This window comes from Otolemur garnettii, unplaced genomic scaffold (genome assembly GCF_000181295.1).
Source record: "Otolemur garnettii isolate 467f Iridium unplaced genomic scaffold, OtoGar3 scaffold00152, whole genome shotgun sequence".
NCBI lineage: Eukaryota > Metazoa > Chordata > Mammalia > Primates > Galagidae > Otolemur > Otolemur garnettii.
The window spans coordinates 1,385,983-1,406,158 of NW_003852547.1; the positions used below are offsets into that span (position 1 = coordinate 1,385,983).

General features: G+C 39.0%; 1 protein-coding gene across 1 annotated transcript; it reads left to right on the plus strand.

Moving 5' to 3' along the window:
- Positions 1-6,084: 6,084 nt before the first annotated feature.
- Positions 6,085-18,071, plus strand: ZNF45 (zinc finger protein 45). The gene is made up of 4 exons (XM_012811145.2): positions 6,085-6,185; positions 10,126-10,252; positions 11,243-11,338; positions 16,238-18,071. The coding sequence occupies exons 1-4, from the start codon at positions 6,171-6,173 to the stop codon at positions 18,052-18,054; spliced, it is 2,055 nt and encodes a 684-aa protein (XP_012666599.1). The 5' UTR covers positions 6,085-6,170; the 3' UTR covers positions 18,055-18,071.
- Positions 18,072-20,176: the final 2,105 nt, after the last annotated feature.

A 20,176-nucleotide genomic window follows, 5' to 3' on the forward strand; every position in this document is an offset into this window, starting at 1 on the left:
AAAAAAAAAAAAAAAAAGAATAAACCCACCTTGATAATAATGTATTATCCTATATTTTTAGGTTTAGTTTGTTAAAATTTTATTTTAGAATTTTGCACATATATTAATGATGAGAAAGGTTTGTCATTTTCCTTTGTCCTAAAGTTTTTGTTAGATTTGGCTTTATGTTAGTTTCATCAAATAATTTGGATAGTATTTCTTATTTTTCTTCTTTCTGATAGAATTCCTAAATATTAATATGTGGTTTAATAAAATATGGTAAAATATCAAACTAAATTACACACAAACTGTATGGACATGCTGTATATGCTAGAATTCATGGTAATGTTATATGAGATTTCTTTTTATGAGTTTTTTTTTTTTTTTTTAGACAGAGCCTCAAGCTGTTGCCCTAGGTAGAGTGCAGTAGCATCACAGCTCACAGCAACCTCAAATTCATGGGCTTAAGTGATTCTCTTGCCTCAGCCTCCCAAGTAGCTCCAACTACCGGTGCCCACCACAAAGTTCGGCTATTTTTTTTTGTTGTTGTTGTCACTGTTGTTTAGCAGGCCTGGCCAGGTTTGAACCCGCCAGCCTCGGTGTATGTGGCCGGCACCCTACCCACTTAGCTATGGGCACTGCCCAAGGGTTTTATTTGCAAATTCAATTTTTAAATAGTTCTAAATCTACTCAGATTTTCCATTTCTTCTAATGTCAAATTTCTAGAAATTTATCCATTTCACATAAATCTTGAAATTCATTGGCAGAATTTGTTCATAATATGTGTTCATTGTGTGAAGTATTTGTAGTGATGACCAATTCTTCCCGCTCTGAGTTGTAATCTGAGATTATTCTGCATTGTTAGTCAATCTCATCTGGGCTTTAATAATTTTATTATTTTTGGCTGGGCATGGTGGCTCACACATGTAATCCCAACACCCCGGGTTGCCAAGGTAGGAGGATTGCCTGAGCTTAGGAGTTCAAGACCAGGCTAAGTAAGAGTGAGACCCCATCTCTACTAAAAAGAGAAAAATGAGCTGGGTCTTGTGGCAGGCACCTGTAGTCCCATCTGATCAGCAAGCTGAGGCAGGAGGATCCCTTTAATCCAGGAGTTGGAAGTTGCTGTGAGTTAGGCTGTCCCCATGGCAGTTTAGCCTGAGCAACAGAGTGAGACTGTCTCAAAAAAAAAGTTTTTATTAATTGTTTTCTTTTCAAAAAACATTTCAATCTTCTCCTTTATTTTTTTCTATTTCATTTATTTGCTCTTTTAAAAATGTTTTTCTTTAATTTGCTTTTTCTAACCTCTTAGATGAGCAATTCTCAACTTGTGGGTTGCGACCTACAGGAACTGTATTAAAGGGCTGCAGTTGGCTCAGTGCCTGTAGCTCAAGAGGCTAAGGCACCAGCCACACACACCAGAGCTGGTGGGTTCAAATCCAGCCTGGGCCTGCCAAACAACAATGACAACTGTAACCAAAAGAAAACAAAAAAAAATTAGGCATTTTGGTGGGCGCCTCTAGTCCCAGCTACTTGGGAGGCTGAGGCAAGAAAATTACTTAAGTCAGAGTTGCTGTGAGCTGTGATGCGACAGCACTCTACCCAGGGTGACAGCTTGAGACTTTGTCTCAAAAAAAATAAAATAAAATAAAATAAGGGGCTGCGGCATTAGGAAGGTTGAGAACCACTGTCTTAGACCATTCTCTTATGATTTTTTAGCCCTGGAAGGTTCATTGCATCCTGTAAATTTTGATATATATTGTATTTATTACCATTTGGTTTAAAAATGTATTTTCGTTTCCATTGGAATCTTTTCATGCTTTGTGATTTTATTTAAAAGAGAATTCCATGTAAACATGATGAACACATCTAGTTACCATTTTATAATTAATTTTGAGCTTAACTGCATTACAGCCAGAAAATCTCCTATTTATTATTTTAGTTCTTTTAAATATGTTATTGCTTTTCTGGTCCAGCATCTGCTCAGTTTTTGTAAACATTCCATGTGTTCTTGAAAAGATAGTCAACAGTTTCTGGGTGAAGCATTTTATATATAATAATTATTCTAGTTTCTAATAGGTCAATTCTTCCAAGTACTTACTGATGTTGTTGGTCTGCTTTGTTTTGTTAGAGAGATGTGTTGAAAATTTCTCACTTTGCTGTGTCTGTTTTTCTTTGTAATTCTGATTTTTCTTGAAATATTTGATGATTTTTTTTTTTAGGTGCACACAGTGTTACATTCTTGAAGAAACAGAATTTTTATTTATTTATTTATTTATTTTTGAGACAGAGCCTCAAGCTATCCCCCTGGGTAGAGTGCTGTAGCATCACAGCTCACAGCAACCTCCAACTCCTGGGCTCAAGCAAGTCTCCTGCCTCAGCCTCCCAAGTAGCTGGGACCACAGGTGTCCACCACAACACCTAGCTATTTTTTGGTTGCAGCCGTCATTGTTGTTTGGCCGGCTGGGCTGGATTCAAACTCGCCACCTTAGGTGTACGTGGCTGGCGCCTTAGCCACTTGAGCCACAGGTGCTGAGCCAGAAATAGAATTTTTAAATCATTTAGAAGTATCCTTTAATATCCAAAGTATTGCTTTTATTAAAATCTAAAGTTGACCTTGTACAATATTTTTATGTTTTTCAAAAATTATGTAAGTAAGTTGTGACCTGAGAAAATACTATCTTTGTCTATTGGGATTTTAATTTTCTTCAGCCAGATTTCTTAGGCAATTTGAAATACAGGATCACCTTAATACAATTTCAGGGATTATTTGGGGCTGAGTTTAAATCTATGCTAGAAAGTCTACCTCTCCTTTCACCTTTAATCTTTGGTTACCTTTTGATCTGTTTTGTTTTAAGAAGAAGGAGAATATTAAGTAGGGAATCATATGATTCTTTAGACTCCTAGCATTTAAGACCTGACTTTAAAAAATTGTTATTTCTCTCTCTCTCTCTCTCTCTTTTTTTTAGACAAAGTCTCACTCATTCACCCTGGGTAGAGTGCTCTGGTAACTTAGCCCACAGGAACCTGAAAGTCTTGGGCTCAAGTCATCCTGTTGCCTCAGCTTTGAGAGTAGCAGAGTAGCTGGGACTACAGGCGTCCCCCCACCCCCACTTCACCCATGTAGTTTTTCTATTTTTAGTAATGACAGAATGTCCTTCTTGTTTGGGCTAGTCTCCAACTCTTCAGCTCAGGCAGTCCTCCCATCTCTGCCTCCCAGAGTGCTAGCATTACAAGTGAGAGCCACTACATTTCTCTCATTTTTTAAAAAATGTTTTCTCTCTTAAGGTACAGAGAGTATTTATCATGAATTTAAGATAGGTTCAGTTAAACATTGTTCAAATATTTACAGCTTCTTTTTTGTAGTTAACTTTCTTTTTCTCCCCTTTACATTGTTATGTTTCATAACATAAACTTTATGTTATGTTTCATACATATTATTATGAAACATAATAACATAATAAAGCTGGAAAACACTTAGTTTCTATCTTAGAGAAAAGAGGATAGCATAGCTTTCTGCATTTTTTTTTTTTTTGCTAGTTTCATGACTTCAGCCCTCACTTGACCCCCTCCCCTTACTCAATAATCAGACCTATCCTAGTTTACACTGATTTGTTGATTCATAAGACACTTTAATGGATTCTTGATTTATAAGAGTAGGAAAGAGAGGCTCGGTACCTGTAGCTGAGTGAGTAGGACACTGGCACCAAAGCTGGTGGGTTCAAGCCTGGCCAGGCCTGCTAAACAACAATGACAACTGCAACCAAAAAATAAATAAATAAATAAATAAATAATAGCCAGGTGTTGTGGTGGGCAACCTGTAGTCCCAGCTACTAATCACTTAAGCCCAAGAGTTTGAAGTTGCTGTGAGCTGTGAGGGTACAGCACTCTACCGAGGGTGACACAGTAAGACTCTGTCTCAACAACAACAAAAAAAAAGTAGGAAAGAGATAATATGACTCCTTAATTTGAACTCAAAGAAATTTTTAAAAGATTTTATATAGAATGGAGCCTATACCATTCTGTATTTTACTATTCCCTGTGCATGCACGAAAGCTAAAGCAAAAAGCTGAGAATTTTGCTGCTTATGTTTCATCAACTGCTCCATGGTTGCAACTCCTTTTTTGTATGTCTTAGTCACAGGTGAATCCAGGCCTATATTATAAAGAAGACTTGCTCAGTCCTGATCAGCCTGTTTCCTTTTATTATCTCTATTTTTAGGTCATGTAGCATTCCTTTATAATTACTTTCCTTTATATTATAAATATATATAATGTGTAAATATATAATATACAAATATATAATGTATAAAATATATAAATCTGTATTATGTAAGCATACAACATATGTTAAGTATACGTGATATATAAAAATGTGATATACTATATAAACATATAATGTATAAATATATAGTCTAACTTCTGCCACGTGACAAAGGTAAAAGCAGACTGAGTTCTACAAGCACTGATTGAGACTCCACCCGCTAATTCAAAAGGGAAACTGTAGTCTGGCTGGAAGCTCTGCATTACAGAGAATTCCGGAACGTGAAGTCCAGACGTTTTCTGTGGTTGGAACACTTCCGCTCCAGGAAAGCGTAGCTTTGTTATTTGCCGTACTGAGGCAATAGGAAAGTATAATCCAGTGCTCTGTATTTGGCCGTATTTAGACCACCTGGCTGCGTGAAGGAGAACCCCGCTTTCCTCGGGGAACCTGGGATACACGATTCAGGCTCTGAGTGCCGGCGCCAGCATTTCCGTCTTAGAGGGGCGGGGCAGCAGCCTCGGGCGTCTCGGGGGATCCTGGGAAATGTAGTTCCGGTGCCCCCATAGTCCCAGGCATTTCCGCTGCGAGAGGTTGTGAGTGCGGCCTCTGTTCCTCTGATCAGGGGAGGTGAGTGAACCTCGCGACCCCACGACCTCTTTTAACTTTTATAGCCTGGTCGTAGGGACAGCGGGCCCGCGCCTCCGTCACTAGGAGGAGAACTGGCGGCTACAGCAGAAGGCGGAGTTGAGGGGCCGGGGCGGCTGCTTGCCTTCCTCTCTCCGGAGCCTCTGCGCTTCCAGCGGTTCGCGCGTACCCAGGTTGGAGGCGGACCTGGATGGTGAGCGTCTGACTGTCTCCCCGGCTCTGCGCTGCCCAAACAGCCTTCCCTCACCTTGTTAACGATATGACGTTGGATGAGCACTTATAATCTTTCTGTGCCTTAGTTTCCTCTCCTGTAAAAGGGAATCTTTACGAGTTCCGACCATATGCATTTCTTTCGAGAGTGATATAATAGTACACGTAAAATGACAGTGCAGACCTGTGGCAACATGTTGACTGTTCCTATTATTACTAGCCTACTATCCTGATGAGTATTGCTCCTCGAAGTATCACTAGCTCTTTCTGCTCTCTGCAGGAAAGGAGGCTGTTCCTGGACTACTACTGACCTGTTTTTATGGAAGAATGCATCACTCAGAGATGGAGTCTGGGGATGTCTTATGTGGGTTTTCTTGAACCACAGACAAAGTCTCCCAGCTTCCTTTCTTTACCCTGCCCTGACTCCTGAAAGAATGATGCAGAGAGGAGTGAGTGAACTCTAGGCTTCAGTGATAGAAACCATTTATAAGGACAAGCTTTATGTTACTGAATGTTACCTGCTTTTCTGCAAATAAGAAATAAGGTACCCTGAAAGTGTTTCCGAACTTTCTCCCTACTCGTTTCAATCTTACTACAATCCTATGGGATTATTAATTTTTTCCTTGTTAGTCTCCCCATTTTATGGATGAAAACTTGAGGAACAAAGATGTTAATAATTTGTCCAAGAGTTCACAGTTAATGATTAGCAGTGTCAGGAACCTAGACATTTGGCTCCAGAGATGATTCTCTTCACCTGCACTTTACCATCAATTTCTACTCTCTCTGGAATCAGTCATATCCTGAAAGTCACAAGGAGAACTTGTGTTAGGGGAACATTGTGGGTGGTTAGGCAGGTTGCTCACTGCCAGGGGTCTCACAGCCAAAGTGGCAAGTGGTGATTGGAATCCAGCCTACACTCTATTTATCAAGCCACCCCAAGGAAGATACAGGGTTGCTGTTTCACGTAAAACAGCCATATGGATTAGTAATATCTTTGGCCAAACTCATAGCTTTTTTTCTCTTTCCCTAATATGCCTTCCTAAGGCTCCACCCTTCACCAAGAGGAGGAGGACAAAATGACTAAGTCCAAGGTGAGTTCTGCTTCCTTTTCTAGGTTTTAATTGTTATCTCATTTGTCAAAGATTACACACATCTTGTTTTCTTTCTTGGGAAGGATAAAGGAGAATAGTAGGCATTTGAGAACCAGATGCTTGCTACTTTGTATTTTAGTGTAGTTTAATTTTTGTTTTATGACTTTATAATTTGATGAATAAGCATAGAGTAGAAAAGTCTATAACAGGATAAAAGTCTCTCATTTTTCTATTATTTCCCTTATAAAATAGCTTTTTATTTTTCCATGTTCCTTTTTTCATATGCATTTTCATCTGTATATTTGTAATCATTGTATATATAAAATGTTCAAATTATGCCTTTTCTCATTAATAGTATATACCCTACATTTTTAATGGTTACATTATATTTCCTTGAATTGATGTACTTTGGTACGTGTGTGAGATAAGGGACTTACAAGTAATTTTATGTAATTTTTATAACCATTTTCTCCAAACAGGAATTTGAAGAAGTTTTATTATTATTTGTTACTATTGTTAAGATAGAAATTGTTACAGAGAAAAAAACAATTTTTAATAAAAATATACCCAATGTTTTAGGAACACTAAATTGAAAAAGTACTCTTGATATGTGTTTTTTTTGTTTTTTTTTTAAGACAGAGTCTCATAATGTTGCCCTCGGTAGAGCGCCATGGTGTTGCAGTAACCTCAAAGTCTTAGACTTAAGCAATTCTCTTGCCTCAGCCTCCCAAGTAGCTGGGACTAGAGGTGCCCACCACAACGACCACCTAGCTTAGTGGTATTTTAAGCACAGTAAAACCTCTGTAAGTTGATCCCCTAAGGGACTATAACAAACTAGTTAACATAGGAGATAGTCAACATAAGGAACTAGGCCTATTGTACTGATACTACATATGATACATGTCTGTCCAGACTGTGAAAATTAGGTCAGTGTAAGGAGGTGGATACTGTAGGGAGGTGGTATTTTGTATTTCTACTATATTTTGTATAAAATATTCAAATATGACATGATGCAATCAGACTAGCTGGTGAGAGAAAATATTACTAGATATTTTCACATAAGAAAACTAGATTTTGGGATGAGCCCAGGGAGGAAAGCCAGCCACACATCAGCTCAGTTTTCAGCTCAGTATTGCCCACTTTGAAGCTCAGTGCAAAGAAGTCTTTAAGAATCCACTAATTGTTGAAACAGATCTCCAGAGACATAAGACACCAGAAAGTGAATGGTGTATCAATGTTGACTCTCTGAGAACTTTTGCTAAGAATAGCTTTAGATCCCAGAACCTCATTTCAGTGTGAACCATCTGGGAATGATCTTGGATCAGAAAATCTAGAATTTGAACCAACCCAAAGAAGACTTGCTATCAATAACGGAGAAGGAATTTCTGGGTTTTCAAGCACTCAACTCAGCTCATTTCAAAACAGCAATAACTCATGTGCAAGGCAGGAATTGAAAAAAATATGCAAGTTTTTTCATTCATGGCTGCAACCAGAAAAGCACAGCAAGGATGAAATTATTTCTCAGTTGGTCCTGGAACAGTTTGTAATTATTGGACACTGTAATGACAGGTCTACTTTGAAAGAGAAATGGGAATCAAGTGGCAGAAACCTGGAGAAATTTATGGAGAATATGACTGATGATTGCATGAAGGAGCCTGTTTTAGTCCATGTCTGCAAGCAGGGACAAGAGGCTCTCTTTTCTGAGAATATGCCCTGGAAAGAAGTCATTGTATATCTTACAAAACAGTCATCAGCAAGAACCCTAACAGAAGAGAACATGAAGGTCCCCTTCCAGACTCCCCATGATATCCCCTTGGAAACAGGACGGAGACAAGAAGATAAAGCATATGGCTGCAGGGCAGCACCTGTGGCTCAAAGGAGTGGGGTGCCAGCCCCATATACCGGAGGTGGTGGGTTCAAACTCGGCCCCAGCCAAAAACTGCAAAAAAATAAAAAATAAAATAAAAAGAATATGGCTGCAACATTTCTTTGAAAACTACTCAAGTAAATGGCAGTACTAGTCAAGGCAATCAAACATCTTCCCTACTTGTTATTTGGGAAGAGAATGGTCCTTGGCCTGAAGATGAAGATGTCTTTTGTGAGAACCCACAAAACTTGAGAAGAGCAGGGATGAGCATTTCCAGGTCTCAGGAAGGGCCCCTAAAGGGATCCTTTTATCAAGATGTCCCTATGGAAGTAGGAACAGGGTTTCTTTCTAAGCCAGACCAGTCTGCCCCTGAGCCTGTCCCTATCAATCAGAGAAGTGGGGAAACTCCACATATGGGGTACACCAAGAAAGATTCCCCTGGAGCCCCCAAATCATATAAATGTGAGGAATGTCCCAAGATCTTTAAGTATCTCTATCACTTGTTAGCCCTTGAGAAGACACAAGAGCGAGAGGCCATTTGTCTGAGTGTCACAAAGGCTTCTTCCAGACATCAGACCTATGTGTGCATCAGATAATTCACAAAGGAGAAAGGCCTTTTGTATGCAGCGTGTGTGAAAAATCCTTCAGCCACAAAACCAACCTGTGGGCTCACGTGAGAATCCACGCAGTAGAGAAGCCCTGTACATGTTCCCTTTGTCACAGAAGCTACCGCCGGTCATCCACATACCACTGCCACCTGGAGATGCATGGAAAAATTCCCCTGCAAGATGTTCCCTCCACACCAGAAGCTTCCTAAGCTATTGATCTGATGCGATGTTTATAAACATATGTATGAGTATGTATCACTCCATAGCACTTACCTACTTAGAACTTAAGGCATATTTTTCTGACTATGCTTTCCATTTATTGTCCACTAAAATGTAAGGCTAAGGAGGACATGTGCTTAGAAAAGTGGTGGGCACATTTCTAATGACCAATAATGTTAAATATTGGTTAACATTAATTACCGTTAATGATACCATTACCATTTAATTACCATTAAATAATAATGTTAAATAATGACCAATCTGTTAAATAAAGGAAAAAAAAAGAAAGCTAGATTTTTTTTTATCCATACCTGAGTCATAACTTGGCTGTGTTTATTTACTTATTTGGATTTTTTAATTTGTATATTATTTTATTAAAGTAATATACTTACTTTTAAAAGCTCAGTAGTACAAGAAGACTTGCCTAGTACTTTACTTTTCTTACTGCGTATATTCCTTAGACCAACCTTATGAGGCAGTACTTGGTCTCATATGCATTTTAATTACAAAGAGATAGAATTGCAGAATTGCAAAAGACTGCTTACATTCACTCAGGAAACCAAAGATCCAGCTAACTCAGAAAGACTCCTAGGATTGTTATTTGGATAAAAGAGAGAGAGGGAAGGGAAAAGAATTCTCCAGTCAGAGGACTTAGCCCTTTTTTTTTTTTTTAATTTTTGAGGCGGAGCCTCATGCTGTCACCCTGGATAGAGTGCTGTGGCATCACAGCTCACAGCAACTTCAAACTCTTGGGCTTAAGCAATTCTCTTGCCTCAGCCTCCCAAATAGCTGGGACTACAGGTGCCCACCACAATGCCTGACTTTTTTTTTTCTTGGGAGGTTATAGTTGTCATTGTTGTTTGGCAGGCCTGGGCTGGATTCGAACCTGCCAGCTCTGATGTACGTGGCTGGCACCTTAGCCACTTGGGCTATAGGCACCGAGCCGGAAGTTGCATATCCTTTGACATTGCGGTTTTCACTTCTTGGAACTTATCCTAAGAAAATAATTAGACTATTAGGTTGGCTAATATCTTTGTAAAACGTTGTTCTTTTCAGCAGTTAGTATGAAAAGGAAAAACCTAAAACATAATGTACATTATTTGGAATGTTTAACAATATTAAAGTTGTCTGTGGTCTCTTAGACTCCGAAAGCACTTCCTCACATCTTTTCCTTTCTTCTCAGTGCTACCTTTGTTTTAGTAGACCTTTGTTGCAAGATTTAGGTGCAGTTTATTTGATGTTGTAGATTGCAGTGACCTTCAAGGATGTGGCTGTGATCTTTACTGAAGAGGAGCTGGGACTGCTGGACATTGCCCAAAGGAAGCTCTACCAAGACGTCATGCTGGAGAATTTTAGGAACGTGATCTCAGTGGGTAAGGATAGGTACTCTCTGGCTGAACATCAGCTCCCTCTAGTTCTCTGTGTCGTTGGGTGTGTAGGAGTTTGGAGCTCTTGAATGGGTTTTCAGTTTCTTTTTTGTTTGTTTTTTTTTTAAACAGAGTCTCACTTTGTCACCCTCAGTAGAGTGCTGTGGCATCACAGCTCACAGTAACCTCTAATTCTTGGGCTTAAGCAATTCTCTTGCCTCAGCCTCCCACATAACTGGGATTATAGGCACCTACCACAACACCTAGCTATTTTTATTTTTTGGTTGTAGTTGTCATTGTTGTTTGGCAGGCCTGGGCTGGATTTGAACCCACCAGCTCCTGTGTATATGGCTGGCACCCTAGCCACTGAACTATAGGTACCTAGCCAGGTTTTCAGTTTTCTAATCATCACAAGTCCGATAGGGAGTTTATTTTTTATTTTTATTTTTATTTACAGTTTTTGGCTGGGGCCAGGTTTGAACCTGCCACCTCCAGTATATGGGGCCAGTGCCCTGCTCATTCAGCCACAGGCACCTCTGGGAGTTTTTCTAAAGCTCTCTTCCCGATTAAAGTGTGTATTTTGTTAATGAACCATAAATTGACAGTGTGACTACTCTTGTGTTATCCTTTTTCAAATTGTGGTCATCTCCAATTAGTGGGCCATGGTAGGGAATTGTACCATCATTTTATTATGAGATATAATAGAAAATATCAGAGCTCTTGACAAAAACTGCACATTGTAGCAAAATTCTCTGGCCTATTGTCAAGAAGAGTATGAGAGACCATGGAGAGGGTATGATGAGAACACCTATTTCCAGGAGTTTATACTATGTCTGCATATGTTGGATATTTGCATAGAACATATTTCCTTCAGTGACTCATGATTAAAAATTTGAAAAAAGCTAATTTTGATGTCTTGAAGATGATGAAATAAGAACAATTTTAGTAATTTGAACAATATATTAATTGTAAGTATGTGTCTTTGCCTTTTCACAGGATACCCATCCTTCAAACCAGATGGTGTATCACAGTTAGAGAGAGAAGAAAAGCTTTGGGTGATGAAGATGGCAACCCAGAGCCATCACTCCTCAGGTGAGGACCCTGTGACTCTGAGTCTATCCTGCTTCTCATCTCCTCCAGAACTTCAGTGCTGGCCTAAGCCAGAACCTAGTCTGTGGATTACTACAGCAATCTCTATACTACTCTCATTTTTCTGTCCTGCTCTTTTATAGTTGATTCTCCACTTGAATTGATTGTTTTTAATGTTAGATCTCATCATTTTCTGCTCAGAACCTCCAATAGCCTCTTGATCCAGAATAAAATCCAGGTACTTAAAGTGCTTATAATGTCCCACATGTCTGCTTTTCCCTCTTCCTTCATCCCTCTGTAAATATGACCTATGAATTTTCCCTCCTTGTCAGTCAGTTTCATCCACACTGGCCAAGGATGTTTCTGCCTCATCACCCATTAATTGAGCTTCATTCTGTCATGACTGGGCTTTTACTCTGTCATCCCTTATTTCATTGAGATCACTCCTCACATGTAACATTATAACAAAGGCCTCCCATGATCCTCTTTAATTACACCTCCTCCTTCCTTTGCTCCCTCTTCCCCACCCTTTTTTATTTTATTTCTGAGCACTGATACTATTTACTATATAAACATATATGATATTTTTATTTATTTATATAATTATATTCACACTAGGACATAATCTCAGGACAGGAGAAATTTTGTCTGTTTTGTTTATTGCTGTAGTGTCAATGTACAGAGCAGACTTGGCAGAGTGCAGATGTACTGTAAATATTTGTTGAACAAGTTAATAATGGTCACAAGGACTTTTTTCCATTAGTCCCAAAGATACTTAAAGAATGGTAAACAAAACAGTATGATGAAGGCATAGACTAGAACAGTTTTTTCCTCTGATGAATGTCTAATCTGATTTTAATATATTAGATGCTTTTGTTTCTATGTAGATATATATCTGTTAATCCACTGTCTCAGTTCATTTAGGCTGCTATAATAAAATACCTTAGACTAGGTGGCTTATAAACAACAGAAATTTTCTTTATTTTTTCTTTTTTGGGGGGGCAGAGTCTCACTCTGTTGCCCTGGGTAGAGTGCCATGGTGTCATCATAGCTCATAGCAACCTCAAACTCCTGGCTCAAGTGATCCTCCTGCCTTAGCCTCCTGAGTAGCTGGGACTACAGCCACCTGCCATGATGCCTATCTAATTTTTTCTGTTTTTAGTGGACATGGGGGTTTGGCTCTTCCTCAGGCTGGTCTCCAACTCTTGAGCTCAGGCAGTACATCTGCCTCAGCCTGCCAGAGTGCTAGGATTACAAGCATGAGCCACCTTGGCCAGCCAACAACAGAAATTTTTTTCTGACAGTTCTGGAGGTTGGGAAGTCCAAGTTTAGGCACCAACAGATACAGTTTCTGATGCCTAGTTTCTATTCACAAACAACACCTTCTCACTGTGTCTTCATAAGGAAGGGGTGAGGCATCTCTCTTGGGCCTTGTTTATAAGGGCATTAATGCCATTCATGAAGCTCCACACTCATGACCTAATCACCTCCCTAATACCATTACCTTGGGAGCTAGAATTTCAGCACATGAATTGCGGGGGGCACACGTATTGCTACCATAGCATCCACATCTAATGAAAGCTTACGTTAGGTTTTCTGTTGTAATCAAGTCAAATGTTTCCTCGTGGTTTTCCTGTACCCTTTAGTAATGAATCATACTCACTTGGAGAAAAACTGCTTTTTAGAAGAGATTGTTTTAGCTAATTTTTAGGTAGATACCATATAAAAGAAAATGTCTAACCTTTTGGGTGCAGGACAAAACTATAAAAGGGACTCTACATAACAAATTCAAATTTTGTGATTTTATTGTTTGTACCTTCACATTAACCTGGGGGGAGGAAAAGATTCTAACATGAAAAAAAAAAAAAAAAGGAAAGAAAAGAAAAGGAAATATCTCTACATAAGGAAAGAAAAATCTTGAGTGTTTCACTATAAGGATATTCAGCCATCTATCTATTCTGAAGACAGTTAAAGCAAAGAATGTTGCCTATCATTTTAGTCATCCACATTCAAACATATGGTGTACAGGCCATGTGTGGTGGCTCACGCCTATAATCCCAGCACTTGGGATCTGGGGTGGGTGGATTGCCTGAGCTCATAGGTTTGAGACCAGCCTGAGCCAGAGTGAGACCCTGTTTCTAAAGAAAAATAGGCGTTTTGGTGGGCACCTGTAGTCTCAGCTACTTGAGAGGCTGAGGCAAGAGAATCGCTTGTGTCCAAGAGTTTGAGGTTGCTGGGAGCTATGACTCCATGGTACTCTACCAAGGGTGACCAAGTGAGACTCTGTCTCAAAAAAAAAAAAAAATTCAATAATATGGTGTATATTGGCATAGCTCAGTGGGTAGGGCACTGGCCACATACACCGAGGCTGGTGGGTTTGAGCCCGACCTAGGCCTGCTAAACAACAAGGACAACTGCAACAATGACAACTGCAATAGCTAGGGGTTGTGGCAGGCACCTGTAGTCCCAGCTACTTGGGAGGCTGAGGCAAGAGAATTGCTTAACCCCAAGAGTTTGAGGTTGCTATGAGCTGTGATGCCACGGCACACTACCGAGGGTGACATAGTATGAGTCTGTCTCAAAAAAAAAAAAAATGTGCTGTATACAACCATGTCTTTGTTTTCTGCACACTTAGCCACTAAACAAATATTATAGAAGATAAGATAGCCATTAAATAAACACATGTTAAAGAAGGTAGATTTTAGACAGTTTTAGCTTCATTCTAATAAAGGCCTAACATATCGTTTTGAATGAAAAACATTATAACTGAATGGGCAGAATTAGGAAATTGCTCACAAAGACACCAAAAATCACTTATTAAAAATCAATTATTAAAAGTAATAACTTGAAAAATGTATAGAGAAGCAACATGCCATACAGGTATGAATTTAAGAGAAACACATTTATCATATTTTTCAAGTTTCTATCATTACAACATAATTTTCCATTTGGACAATTTAATTCTTTGAGGAATAACTGTCTTTCTTAATCATTTAGCTTAGTGGCTTTCATGTGTTCACAGTAAGAAATACATTTTATATCATAAACAATACAAATATACATGTATATTTATGTAGTTTTAAACCACCATTTATGCAAAGAGATGCCTTTACTGCTTACAAAGCAACTCTATTTTTTAAAATTCTGTTAATGCTTGTCACAATCTACTAAATTTATTTGAAACTCACTAATGAGTCTCAGCCTTCAGTTTGAAAACCAGTGGTCCATATAGGAAAATTTATCTACTTGCATCAGTTTTTACAGTCTGCTTTCAGAGACATTCCTGAGTTGACTTCCACTTGAAAAAGGAAAAATTTCAAACAGAGAAGGATGGGGAAAAATCAAAACTTTCAGAAACAATAAATTCATAGGCCACATGCCACTTAAAAGTGGCTTTTTTTCTCTCAAGTAATTCTTACCATGATTTTGTGATCAGCATGATTTTCTTAACAGCAGCATTCATTTAACTTCACCCTGCATCAAGTGAAGTCTTCCAACTTCCCGGCACTTGGTGTTTCCATTCCCTTTGCTGTTATGGATAGCTTACCTGAAAAAGCTCTTTTACTTTTGTAACTTGGCTCTAAGTCCCTCAGGGAAGTTAAACTGGGATTCATTTTTTTTTTAACATATTTGTTGAACACTAGGTGTCAGGCAGTGTTCTTGGAGTGGTGATAAAGCAGTGAATGATAACATGTATAAAATGCTTGTCATCTTGGGAATAAAGTCATAAAGATAAAAGATATACACACATATAGTTTGTCAGAGGGTAATATGTATTGTGTAAAAACAAAACAGGTGAATAGAAGTCTTCAAACACGTGTATGGTACAAGGGAAGAATTTACTATTTGATGTTTGGTGGCAAAAAAGGACTCACTGTTAAGGAATTATTTGAAAAGAGACCTGAATCAGAAGTGAGAAACAAGCCACAATGCTAATTGGTGGAACAGAGTTCCAAGGAGAACATAACTCTTTCTGTCCAGTTTGGAATTTGAGGTTTGTACTCTTGCCCTACTTTTTCCTCTTCACAAGTTCTTGTTCTGTTCTAAAGATTAGATTCTAATTTTTCACCTGGAGGTTATAGAAGCTTTAATTATGATCAGGTTTTAGTATAATGCTTATTATTACCACAAACTTCTTCTCCCAGTTGTTCTCCTGGAGGGTATTTCCCAGCAGGAGGTTACGGACCACTGTCTGTTTATGCTCAAACTTTAACCATTTACATGATGAGGTATTTTCTTTTCCAAACATGTTTCTTTCCATCTGGTACGTGTCTTAGAGGTACCTAATGTTGGAGTAAACTTCACTTTAAATCATCCAAGGGATGTGGCACCTGTGGCTTAAGGAGTAGAATGCTGGCCCCATATACTGATGGTGGCAGGTTCAAGCCCGCCCTAGTCCAAACTGGAAAAAAAAAAATCCAAGGCAAAAGTTTTTGACATTGCTTTGGGACATCTCCTGATAATCTGTAGTAGTTTTACTAGACATTATTAGCAGGGCTGCTTTGTTCAGATGTCCATGTAGTAGGCAAAATTATGTGGAAGCTATTTATTAGACACCTCCTTCAGCAAAAGGTAAGACCTTTAGTATGGTGCTAATTCTTAGTAAAAATTTCCTAGGAAGAATTTTTTCTTTGTAGCTACCAAATTTCGAACTTGTAGCTCAATTAGAAATTTAATATAATTCTAAATGGATCTTATTAATGTGTAGTGAATGGGAGCCTGGTGGATTGCCTCTTGGTTTCTTGGGGCATATAAATCAGATGACATGATAAACGATTATGCAGACAGAACCTTTTCCTTCTCGTTCAGTAAAGCCATAGGCTGTTAGCTAAGTTTATAACCTTGATTTCTCTAAATAAAGCACTTATGTACTCCGTCTGTAAATTTTCTTTTTCCTTTTAGGCAAGAATCTAAATGAGATGGAGACTCTTCAAGAAGTAGGATTAAGGTGCCTGCCACATGAAGAGCTTTTTTGCTCACAAGTCTGGCAACAAGTTACAAGGGAGTTAACCAGGTATCAAGATTCCATGGTAAACATTCAAGAAACTGACTCTCAGTTGGAAAAACAAGGTGATGTATTCTATGAAGATGAGGCATTCAGTAACCAGATTTCACATCTTCGAGCTCATCAAAGAGTACATACCAGTGAAAAATCCTACAAAGGGGAAGAGTGTGAAAAAAGTTTCAATTGGAGCTTTCACCTTCAAATTAACCAGAGGGCTCATGTAGGAGAGAAGTCTTACAAATGTGAAAAATGTGATAATGCCTTCCGTCGATTTTCAAGTCTTCAAGCTCATCAGAAAGTCCACAGTAAAGAGAAGTCATACAAATATGATGTATCTTATAAGGGTTTCAGTCAGAGGTTACATCCTCCTCATCATCAGAGAGTTTCCAGTGGGGAAAATTCATACAAATATGAGGCATGTAGAAGGAATCTTAGGAAAAGTTCACATTGTCGAGCTTCTCTGATAGTCCATACGGGAGAGAAACCCTATAAATGTAGGGAGTGTGGAGTAAACTTCAGCCAGAGTTCATATCTTCAAGTCCATCAGAAAGTCCACAGAGGAAAGAAACCTTATAAATGTGAAGAGTGTGGGAAGAGCTTCACTTGGCGTTCACGACTACAGGCTCATCAGCGAATCCACACCGGAGAGAAACCATACAAATGTGATGCATGTGGAAAGGGCTTTAGTTATAGCTCACATCTTAACATTCATTGTAGAATCCATACAGGAGAAAAACCTTATAAATGTGAGGAGTGTGGGAAAGGCTTCAGTGTGGGTTCACATCTTCAAGCCCATCAGATAAGCCATACTGGAGAGAAACCATACAAATGTGAAGAGTGTGGGAAGGGTTTCTGCCGGGCATCAAACCTTCTGGATCATCAAAGAGGCCACACTGGAGAGAAGCCATATCAGTGTGATGCTTGTGGTAAGGGCTTTAGTCGTAGTTCAGATTTTAACATTCATTTTAGAGTCCATACAGGAGAAAAACCCTATAAATGTGAAGAGTGTGGTAAGGGCTTTAGTCAGGCCTCAAATCTTCTGGCCCATCAAAGAGGTCACACTGGAGAGAAACCATACAAATGTGGTACATGTGGGAAGGGCTTCAGTCGAAGTTCAGATCTTAATGTTCACTGTAGAATTCACACAGGAGAGAAACCCTATAAATGTGAGAAGTGTGGTAAGGCCTTCAGTCAATTCTCAAGTCTTCAAGTACATCAGAGAGTCCACACTGGAGAAAAACCATATCAATGTGCAGAGTGTGGGAAGGGCTTCAGTGTAGGTTCACAGCTTCAAGCCCATCAGAGGTGCCACACTGGAGAGAAACCATACCAATGTGAGGAGTGTGGGAAGGGCTTTTGTCGGGCCTCAAATTTTCTGGCTCATCGTGGTGTCCACACAGGAGAAAAACCATACCGATGTGATGTGTGTAGTAAGCGCTTCAGACAGAGATCCTACCTTCAAGCCCACCAGAGGGTCCACACAGGAGAGAGACCATACAAATGTGAGGAATGTGGGAAGGTCTTCAGTTGGAGCTCATACCTTCAAGCCCATCAGAGAGTTCACACTGGAGAAAAACCATACAAATGTGAAGAGTGTGGGAAGGGCTTTAGTTGGAGCTCAAGTCTTATAATTCATCAGCGAGTCCATGCTGATGAAGAGGGTGAGAAGGACTTTCCTTCATCAGAGGGTTCACATAAGAAAGAAGCTCTATAAAATTATGTTTTAATATCCCAAGTGAGTGGGCTCAGCGCCTGTGGCTCAAGTGGCTAAGGCACCAGCCACATACCCCTGAGCTGGTGGGTTTGAATCCAACCTGGGTCTGCCAAACAACAATGAAGGCTACAAACAAAAAATAGCCAGGCATTGTGGCAGGCGCCTATAGTCCCAGCTACTTGGGAGGCAGAGGCAGGAGAACTCTTGAGCCCAGGAGTTAGAGGTTGCTGTGAGCTGTGATGCCACAGCACTCTATCCAGGATGACAACTTAAGGCTTTGTCTCAAAAAAAAAAAATCTCAAGTGGGTGTTCAAATATTACAGTTATCAGAGCCATAATAGGAGACAAAGCATTTGTTTCATAAAAGAGTATTTCATCTGGAGCTCCACATGTCATAGTGTTCAGTAGACCACACAGCAAAGGATCCTCATGAGTGGAGACATAGAGACTTCATTCAGAACGTTGATCTTTGGCAGATACATGGAAACGAGAAGCTCAGGAAGGATAAGTCTGAATTGGTCTTAACCAGAAGTATAAAGATGAAAATGCCAAACTCTATATTCCACTAAAATACAAGTTAAAAAAATGAGAGGGACTTCATTGACTGCCAAGTCTACTCTGCCTTTTCAGTGCCTAATACATTGTAAGTTTTCAATAATATTTAAATTACTGTCATATTTGCAATTTTTATTACATTTGCTTCTAAAAATTTGTATAAAATTGCTTTTAGAAGAAGAATTCTGTAAGGCTTGGGAGACATGTAAGTTATATGGGCTCATTTTCCCTTTCCTGCAGACCCTATGGACTAGTATTTATCAAACTAAAGGTCACAACCCATTAGTGGTTCCAGAAATCAACTCTGTGGCTTGTGACTAGCATTTTTATATGCTAACAGTACTTTATTGAGGTATTTTTTGCATGCAGGAACATGCATAAATCTCAAGTCTATGGCTTCATGAATTTTGACATATGTATACACTTATGTAATTATCACTAAGATCAATGTATACAATATTTTTATTGAACAAGAAAGTTTGTTTCATGCCTGTTCTCATCAGTTCTATCTACAGTACCAAGTATATTATGATTTCTAAATCATAAATCAATTAATCCATTCCTGAGTTTCATATAGATTTAGTATGTACTCTTTTGTGTCTGGATTCTTATGCTCGAATATATGATTATCTCAATAGATTTAGAGAAAGCATTTGTTAACATTTAGCCTCCATTCATGATGAAAAGATTTCTCAAGGTTAAAGGCATTTATGAAAATCCCATAAGCTAACATTCTTTTTTCATACTTAAGTAATCATCTATATACGATAAAATTGACTCTTTAGTGTATCATGAGTTTTGACAAATGCTCTCTATCATATATCTGCCACCACCACAATAAAGACATGTAACAGTTCTAGCACTTCCTACCCTAAAATTTCCTTGTTCTGTGTAGTCAACCCCTCTCCCATTGCCAGCCCTCAGCAACCATTGACCCATTTTGTGTTTGTATAATTTACCTTTTCCAGGATGTCTTATAAATGGAACCTTAACAGTATGTAGCCTTTTGAGTCTGGTTTATTTAATTTCTTTTAATGCTTCTGAGATTCATCCACCTTGTGTATCGGTACAGTAATTTCTTTTTATTGTTCAGTCATTTTCTGTTGTGTGTACGCACCTCAGCTTGTTTATTCACTTACCATTGAAGAATGTTTGAGTTTATAGGTTTTAATTATCATGAAGGAAGCAGCTATAAACAGTGCATACAGTTTTGTGTGTCAGCCTAAATTTTCTTTTGTCTTAGTAAAACTTGGGAGTGGTGCCATGTGCAGTGGCTCATGCCTGTAATCCTAGCACTCTGGGAAGCTGAGGCAGGTGGATTGCTTGAGCTCACGAGTTCAAGACCAGCCTGAGCAAAAAGCGAGACCCCGTCTCCACTAAAAATAGAAAAACTGAGGCAGGTGGATCATTTAGCCCAAGAGTTGGAGGTAGCTGTGAGCTATGACGCCATAGCACTCTACCCAGAGCAACACTTGAGACTTTCTGTCAAAAAAACCCCAAACAAATGCCTGGGAGTGGAATTGCTGGGTTGTATGGTATGAATATGTTTCACTATGAAAAAGTGACA

What these genes read in the sequence shown, in the direction of transcription:
- ZNF45 (XM_012811145.2), top strand. An exon ending in TAGGAACGTGATCTCAGTGG is followed by an intron (nt 10,253 to 11,242) that starts GTAAGGATAGGT and finishes GCCTTTTCACAG; the next exon opens with GATACCCATCCTTCAAACCA. An exon ending in CCAGAGCCATCACTCCTCAG is followed by an intron (nt 11,339 to 16,237) that starts GTGAGGACCCTG and finishes TTTTCCTTTTAG; the next exon opens with GCAAGAATCTAAATGAGATG.